This window comes from Sinocyclocheilus anshuiensis, unplaced genomic scaffold, assembly GCF_001515605.1.
Source record: "Sinocyclocheilus anshuiensis isolate Anshui unplaced genomic scaffold, SAMN03320099.WGS_v1.1 scaffold213, whole genome shotgun sequence".
Lineage (NCBI taxonomy): Eukaryota > Metazoa > Chordata > Actinopteri > Cypriniformes > Cyprinidae > Sinocyclocheilus > Sinocyclocheilus anshuiensis.
This window is the reverse complement of record NW_015540860.1, coordinates 400,248-409,142: the sequence shown is the minus strand read 5'-3', so window position 1 is coordinate 409,142 and position 8,895 is coordinate 400,248. Positions and strand designations below refer to the sequence as shown.

Genomic DNA, 8,895 nt, shown 5'->3' with positions numbered 1-8,895 from the left:
TTTAAACTTTTTTTTTTTTTTTTTTTTTTTTTTTGGCAGATCCCTCCTTATTCGTCTTTTTGTTTAGTCTGTATATGTGATCAGATTTAAGCACAACTTCTTTCTCCCTCTCTCTTTGTCTCTGTAGATCCAGGGTGCTATAATAGTCTCGTCTCTAATAGAGGTGATCATAGGGGCCTTGGGTTTGCCAGGTATCCTGTTGAAGTACATCGGCCCGCTCACCATTACCCCTACTGTCACTCTCATTGGGCTCTCGGGCTTCCAGGCGGCTGGAGAGAGGGCAGGCAAACACTGGGGCATCGCCATGCTGTGAGTACAGTTCTCACACACACACACACACACACACACACACACACGTTTGTGTATATAACCGATCTGTAGCTCTGTGGAGCCAAAATGTAAACTCTCTCCCCTCTTTTAAACAGAACCATATTCCTGGTTCTGCTGTTCTCTCAGTATGCACGTAACATCCAGTTGCCGCTCCCCATCTACAAATCCAAGAAAGGTTGGACGTCTTACCGCCTGCAGCTGTTCAAGATGTTCCCAGTGAGTTTCCAAATTAATCCAAGACAAACTCGTCTGTTCATTTCATTCAGGAATTTAGGGAAAATACCTAAAATGTATATAATAAGCGAGTACATCATGAATCCATTTTCCAAATCGTGTTTTTGGCTTATCATGAATCACTACGGTATACCTATGATAAGTATTTATATTCTGACTATTTTAGACTGCGGAGTAGCCCAGTACCTGCGTTCCAATACCAGTGTTCTTCCGCAAGATGCGTGCAGTTCTGTTTATTGACCTCCAAAGTGGCAAAAGTTACGGACTGCATCTTTAAGTATAGTAAATGTAGTATAAATATAGTATATAGGCATATATGCTGTTCCATTCAAACATATATTTACTTTTTTACTTGCTAACTTATGTTGTTGTTGCCAAACTTAAAAAAATAAATAAATAAAACACACTAGTTGCATAGGAGACGAAATAAGACTATTTATTGATTATTTTATTTTATTATTTTTGTGTTTCTCAGTGCCATTCCATTAAAAATATTTAATTATTTACTTTTTTGCTTACTTGCTTATTTTGTTGCCATTGTTGTGATAAAAAACATTAATAAAAAACAGAACCTCATAGCAGCTAAAATCAGAATATGATCATTTCTGGTTTTGTTTTTTGTTTTTTACATTCAAGTGATAATCTGTGATTAATTTCAAATTGCAAATGTTGCTTTTTAAATCTATCAGCAGGTAAAGTTGTTGGACATGTGTTGTTCCGTATCTCAATAATCAGTGTGTTGCGTTTTTCATTTCCAAAATGATCCACATTCTCATAAAGGAGTTATCATGATCATTAGCAGTCTGGTGTCTCTAGCTCCCAGCAGCGTGAGCTTGCATTTTCAGAGTCTTGGCACAGCTCGTAATCTGCCGTTAGCTCTGATGGCAGCCGTAATTATCATGCTGTTTCAGAGATGAGGTCTTTTTGGCCTGTGTTTTTAAATGGAAGCACAGCAGACAATGACATGGCAATGAAAGTGAGTGTGGGAGGCAGATAGAGGCAAGCCAAAATACACAGATTGATCCTTGATGATGAATCGTGAGGGAGTTTCAGCTTGCAGTGTTGTCTGCTTGTTTGAAGGCTAGTGAGGGAGGTTGGATAACATGTCTGGCTTTGTGTTCAGCAGTCTGGCTTACTCATCAGAATTTAGCATGAGAAGAGTTTCTTTTAAGTAACTGGGTTTATCTCTCTTTCTGTCTCTCTGTAGATCATCATGGCGATCCTTGTGTCATGGTTTCTGTGTTTTATCTTCACGGTGACTGACGTGTTTCCTCCTGAGAAGGACAAATATGGGTTCTACGCCCGAACAGACGCCCGACAGGGCATCCTGGCAGCCGCCCCCTGGTTTAAGATACCCTACCCCTGTGAGTGTTGGTTTTGAGTGTTACGTGTGTGTGTGTGTGTGTGTGTGTGTGTGTGTGTGTGTGTGTGTGTGTGTGTTTTGGTTTTTCCAAAGCTTGGTGAACTGCACATGTTTCTGTACCTCTTTAGGCCAACCTTTGTGAAAAACAAATACACTTTAGCATACTTTTACAGTACTTATTATGAATATAATATACCTTTAAGTGTGAACTGAATGTAATGTTTTAGGAGACGTATTTATTAATTGCAATTAAATGAAAAGTATTATAGTTTACATTTATATTAGATGTAATAAGCTTAACTTTAGACTGTTTTTGACGCACTGAAGTAGGGAGTATTTTTTTGATCCACCAAAGTATTCAATAAACCTTTATGGGGTAGGAATTTCTGTATGCTAAACCTGATAAGATTACCAATAATGCTTTGTTTTAGTCCAGTGGGGGTTGCCCACAGTGACAGCAGCAGGGGTGATTGGAATGATGAGTGCTGTGGTTGCCAGTATTATAGAGTCCATTGGAGACTATTACGCCTGTGCCCGTCTCTCCTGTGCCCCGCCTCCACCTGTACATGCTATTAACAGGTACAATACAAGGACACAATTGCACATATCAAAACTGATAAGACATCTATCACGTTTGGTATCCTGAGGCACTAATTGGAATCTCTTTTTCTCAGAGGGATCTTCACGGAGGGTCTTTCCTGTGTTCTCGATGGCATCTTTGGGACAGGAAATGGCTCCACATCTTCTAGCCCAAATATTGGAGTGCTGGGCATCACCAAAGTAGGATCTTTTCCTATTTGGCCTCTGTGATATTTGTGTAGTCGCTTACAATGAAGAAATGCCATATTGACTCATAAACTGGTTTTACAGTGCTTGGCTTCAAAGAGCTGGCTGTTAAAAGCACTCACAGAGAGCAGTGCATGTGGCACATACATTAGCAGCATGTGTTAGACTGGCCTTCAGTGACTGCAGTGGATCATTAGCACCCTAAAGACCTTCAATACTGAAGAGAGCAGCTCTTAAGTTTCCTGTGATCATCATTAAAATAAGCTCTGGCTGGCTATGTACTCCCAGAGGAACTATTTATTTATTACACATGCAACTGCTACTCATGAGGCTGCTACTTTGATTTTAATACTTTAAGTTTTACAGTTTACACGGGGGGGACCTAAATATCACAATTACATCAAAAGTTTGGGCTCAGTAAGATTTTTGCTTCTTTGTAAGACATTAATGCTTTTATTCTGCAAGGATGCATTCAATTTAATCAAAAGTGACAAAGACATTTATAATGTTAGAAAGTTCAAGAGAACAGCATTTCCTTGAAATAGAAATATTTTCTATTTATCAAAGAATCCTGAAAAAGTATCACTGTTTCCTCAAAAATATTAGGCAGCACAACTGTTGATACTAAGAAAGGTTTCTCGAGCTACAAATTAGAATGATTTCTGAAGGATCATGTGACACTAAAGACTGGAGTAATGATGCTGAAAATTCAGCTTTACCATCACAGGAATACATTACATTTTAAAATATATTACAATAAAAAAAGTTGTTTTAAATGATAATAATGTCACAATATTATTTTTTTTTTTTACTGTATTTTTGATCCAAAAATGCAGCCCTGCTGAGCATAAGATACTTCAAAAACTCACCAAACACTTTCAAATCAGTGTATATTTCAGTTTATCTCAGTTGTTACTGTATATTGCGGTGTAATTTAGTAGATCAGTCACAGTAAACTGCACAGAAAATCTTTGAGACCTGATTTTATTGAGAATCTTTAACCATGGCATAATCCATTGACATCCATTGCTTTTGATTCCTAATGATAATGCATAAAAAAGTACATGAAGAGAATCACAGCATTTAATAAACGGCACTGATGCAGTAGCGTTCTCTGATTGGTCGGTTTCTTCTCTCTGTGTAGGTGGGCAGCAGGCGGGTAATTCAGTATGGGGCAGCACTGATGCTACTTCTAGGAATGGTGGGTAAATTCAGCGCTCTCTTCGCATCATTGCCGGACCCAGTTCTGGGGGCGCTGTTCTGCACTCTCTTCGGCATGATCACTGCTGTTGGCCTTTCCAACCTGCAATTTGTGGATCTCAACTCGTCCCGCAATCTGTTTGTCCTTGGCTTCTCCATCTTCTTTGGCCTGGTCCTACCCAGCTACCTCAAAGGAAACCCTCTAGTCACTGGTAGATACACAAACACGTGTTTATAAACTCACCACATGGGGAATGATGATTGCTTCTTGAGGGACCAGTGTGGAACCATATTCTGTTCTTCTTTTGTAGGTATAGTGCAGATAGATCAGGTGCTGAACGTTCTGCTTACGACTGCCATGTTTGTAGGAGGTTCAGTGGCGTTTGTGCTGGATAATACTATTCCTGGTAGGTGCAAATCTCATAATGCACTCATGCAACTCTCTTCAATCCAATTAAACCTTTGGTGAAAGTTCATGCGTCACATTTCTAATTTTTTAATTAACAAAATGGTGGTAAATGTAGTAATAACCTAGGAATGACACAGGCATTTTTTTTTCAGGCAGTTTTCAATCACCATTTTATGTTGACATTATAACATTAAGAATCTATAGCACTATATAAATTATAGGGCTGCACAATTTGGCAAAAAAATGATTATATATTAATATGACTATACTACTAATACTACTAATTAAATTTGAAGTAAAACGTTGTTGGCGGAAAACCGCAGGAAGCTCTTAAAACTTCTGTTGACTACCGCTGGTTTATTAGTGCTTCTCATTTCAAGTGTGGGAAGATGGATGGCATGTGCTGCGTTTTCAAATGTGTGTTACAAGCGACCTAAGCAGATGCAGAGATCGCATTTCTTGTGAACTAAGCCTCTCCGAGAAACTGAAAACCCCAGCTCATAAGCTGCTCATGTGTAAATCAACACAGTGCTGCGCTATGCTGCATATAATTTAATTAAATCAAAGCCTTTGCGATTTGATAATCACACTAAGCCATATCGCAGTTTCAGTTTTATTTTCAATTAATTGTGCAACTCTAATTGAAAATATTTATAAAACATTATAAACTTTCGTTGATCATGTTTTACTTCATTGTTAGTGCATTCCCTGCTTTCCTCTCATTAACTCTTTCTATTCTATTCCAGGCACCCCGGAGGAAAGGGGCATCTGTAAGATGAATCGTGGAAACGGCGTATCTAAACGGGACAGAATGGAGTCTTACGACCTTCCATTTGGTATGGACTTCCTGCGGCGCCATCGCATTTTCCAGTACCTCCCAATCAGCCCCACTTTCGCTGGCTACCAATGGAGCGTCCTCACCCACGGCTGCCATAACAGAAGAGAGGACGACATGCCAACAAAGCCAGAACTGGGAGAAAGTGGGGTATAGTTTAGCACCAGTATGCTTTCCATTCCACCCAGACAGTGAAATCCACAGTCCGGTCCCTTAACAAAAAGCCAGCTATAAACTCTTTTCATCCTACAATCCTTTAAAAACTCTGTATCCTTTTTGATCGAGTTTGTCATCAACACTAAAGTTGGTTCCTAGCTGTTAATACAGCCTCTTAAAACTTTGACAGCGCAGCATCTGAAGGTGTCTCCATGACAACAGCGAGTGGATGCAATGCAGGTTGTACTCGTTCATCTCTCTCTGTGTGGGAGAACGTGAAAACAGAGACTGACAGATGGAAAAATCACTTTCCGAATTTCCAACATCAGTGTTCCTTTTTTTGGCCTGCATTGCTCCGTCTGCATCCGTGTGTAGATAATTGGATGTGTTTGAATTTAAATGACGTACTAATGATGTGTGCCACTATCACACATATTCACAATAAACACAAACACGCTCAATCTCACTTTATGCATGGCGCAGTTCCGGATCCCGTCAAAGCGAGAGGATCGTTAAAGGTTTACTTAGTGATGCAAGGTTATTGTGCTTTACGTTTGAATTGCACTGCTTGAGTTAACGCACACAATGTAGTTTGCTTGTTCCTAATTTAACTTCCGGTGTCCGAGTCTTGCTTCCAAATCCGTAAGTACTTAAATTGAAATGAAAAACTGAAGTCCCAATGCCTTCAATTTAAGGAAAATAATTCAGTCATACAAATTAATGTTTTAGTCATCTCGTTTATGTCGTTAGTTAGCTGCTATTCTGATTAATAGCTCATATCGAAAGAAGCGTTTCTTATTAAATGACACCTTGAAATTGTAGCGGAAAACCATATTTAAATTTGTTTGATGATCTGAAACATTAAAGTGTGACAAACATGCAAAAAAATAAGAAAACGCTTTTTCACACCACAATCAGTGCATGGTTTGCAAAAGAAGGAAGACTGGAAGGGAAAAACTTGAGAATGGTTGCACTCAGGCAGCCCCATCGAAAGACCATGGGGATGGCGTTTTTCTTTTGGTCCGAATCTATTGAGGCGCCACATTTTTGGTATGTCTTCTGTGATATAGGTGGCACTTCCTCACTGCTGTTCAAGTGAATGTGGTGTATGATGTAGATTCCCACAAGCACTGCAGATGTGGTTTGTTTTTGGACAAAGAGAGGAGGGGCGGCATTTAGTGGGCATTTATTGACAGGCTCTCCAACTGTACAAATCCTATTATACTGCATTATCACAATCAATTACTAATCATTAGTATTTAATTGGAACTATTAGTTCTCATTTTTGGTTTACAGACATTCTATAATCTTTACAGTAACAACATGTACAACACAAAGCATTTTTAAATGTACACTATCCGTTTGTGGTGCAGCATTGAAACCAATTTCTGACCATGTCATGGAATGGAGACTTCATTTGCCTTCCTGATTTAATAGTGTGCAGTTGTGCTTTCACCTCTGTGATAATCTCACTTAGAGCTCCATCTGATGGTTGTATCTTTATTTGAAGCTCATACTGTATCCACGTCAGATTCCGAGTTTCTTTTGTTGACTTGTAATTTATTTATTTATATGTACTACATCTACTATCTTTGTGCAAATCCTTTGCTGCCTGTAAGCAGGAAATGGGAGGTGCAGTTCTGCACTCTAAGGTTTGATTTGATATACTGTCAGCATGGTGCAAAGAGAAATTGCAGTTTTATGTTACCACAGTCTTGATATTTACTGGTGCTCCCTCTGCGAGTCATTCCAACTAACATGTCTGAGGTGTTTCTCTCTCTCTCTTTCTCTCTTTCTAGCTGACCTGTAATACAGCCTGATGTTGGTTTCTTTGACTTGTTTTGTATTTGTTTTTAACAGAAAACCCTAATTATGCAAGGACCATTTCATTTGGTAACACAATGTTACAACTGTTACTTTGTTTTCAGCCTTATGTACACATTTTTCAAAACGTTCTGTGCATTATAGCAGGAAAGAACACATCGCTGATGTGTTTGAGAATGTTGAGGTGACAGTATTTGGGACCTAAAAGCCAGATCTGAGTGCTGTATGTATACAAGGCAATACTAATTTACTTGAACACTTAGAACAGAGTGCTGCGGTAATTGAGTAGAATAAGATCTACAGTTCAAAACTTATGTTGCAAAGAATCCATTACTATAGCACTTTTTGTTCCTAAAATAATTGTGTTATAAAACATTCAGCACTCTGAAGTGTGGTATAATGATTGTCTGTGAATCCAAAGTAAATGCATCTGAGAAAGTGTGAAGTTTGCCTCTAAATCCCATCCCATTCACACCGATAGTGCTTGCAGTGGAGTCCGTCCTCATCTCCTAAACGTTTATCCTTAAATAGTTTATTGAAATGTTATTTGAAACAGAATATGACATCTTATGAAGACCTTTCACATCCTGTGGTGTTTATTTGTCTTGTCAGTCATTTCAGTTGTTTATATGGCAGTGACATGAATAAATATTTGTCAAAATATATAGCAAATGGTGATTTCAAAAGGATTTTTAACGTGTCTTTGGTCATTAACACTTAAACATTTATTGATGCTAAATATGGTTTTTAATATGAGAACATTTTGGAAACACACTGTTGTGCTAAATCTCAGTATCCGCTGAGATTTAAAGGTTGTGATGGGAACATGGTGGCATGAAAGAAAAACAACCCTTCAGTTATTTTGAAGAGGGTATATCTGAAGAATATACTTGGTGTCTCTGAATTGTAATATGTTTTTAATGTTTTATTGTTTTTTTGTACGTCATTTTGTGTTTTTACTGACAAAAAAAGATGTTGGAAAAAATGCTTATCTTAAATCATCATGCTGCAAAGCGCACCAATTTGTTACATTTTTATTTGAGTGAAACAAATTCAATTTTTTTTATCTGTAGTTTGATTGAATATATTTGTTAACTTGGATGTTTTCATATTGTATTTTTCTAACATTACTTCCTGTTCATGTTAAAATTAGTACAAATTTAGAAAGTGCAATGCATTGAGACTATTATAAATATATGAATATATATATTGAGTGCAGAATGTGCTATATTCTTGGACCAGCCATTGCAGCTCCTGTTAGTAGAAACGGCAGAAATTGTTTTATTCCATGTTCCTAAAGACATTTAATAAGATGTTTCTGAGCAAATCATAATGTCTTTTGTCTCTTTCTGCATCAAGGTTCCTTGCAACAAAATAGTATTATTACTTATTATTTTATTTTATTATTACTTATGAAGTATTATTATTATTATTAAACATTTTATAAATAATAATTATAATGATGATCGTTCAGACAAATCAATTTACATCAAGTTGTCCATTCCTGCATTCTTGACTGTTTTCAGAATCAGACAGTTAGGTGTATGAGGAAAAAAAACTTTCACGTTTCAAATGAATGGCAGGCATGAAAGGCTTTTTTTTCAGAATTATGGTCTAGTTGCTATGTTAAATGACATTAAAATGTTGGACTCTTTTCTGTCTGCTCTGGCAAACTCATTAGATATATCAGGTTACACATGCCAGTTCTTCACCTCGGATTTCTCCCATCGTTTGTGTGTGTGTGTGTGTGTGTGTGTG

General features: G+C 37.7%; 1 protein-coding gene across 4 annotated transcripts in view; it reads left to right on the top strand.

Moving 5' to 3' along the window:
• LOC107687958 (solute carrier family 23 member 2-like) overlaps window positions 1–6,139 on the top strand; it is a 34,071-nt gene extending 27,932 nt beyond the window's left edge. For all 4 annotated transcript variants that reach the window (XM_016485453.1, XM_016485452.1, XM_016485456.1 and 1 more), the window contains 8 exons: window positions 128–309; window positions 426–546; window positions 1,772–1,928; window positions 2,359–2,506; window positions 2,602–2,707; window positions 3,858–4,125; window positions 4,225–4,320; window positions 5,069–6,139. In XM_016485453.1, coding sequence (XP_016340939.1) covers window positions 128–309; window positions 426–546; window positions 1,772–1,928; window positions 2,359–2,506; window positions 2,602–2,707; window positions 3,858–4,125; window positions 4,225–4,320; window positions 5,069–5,313 — 1,323 coding nt within the window. In that variant the 3' untranslated portion in view covers window positions 5,314–6,139. The remainder of the gene's footprint in view (window positions 1–127; window positions 310–425; window positions 547–1,771; window positions 1,929–2,358; window positions 2,507–2,601; window positions 2,708–3,857; window positions 4,126–4,224; window positions 4,321–5,068) is intronic.
• Window positions 6,140–8,895: the final 2,756 nt, after the last annotated feature.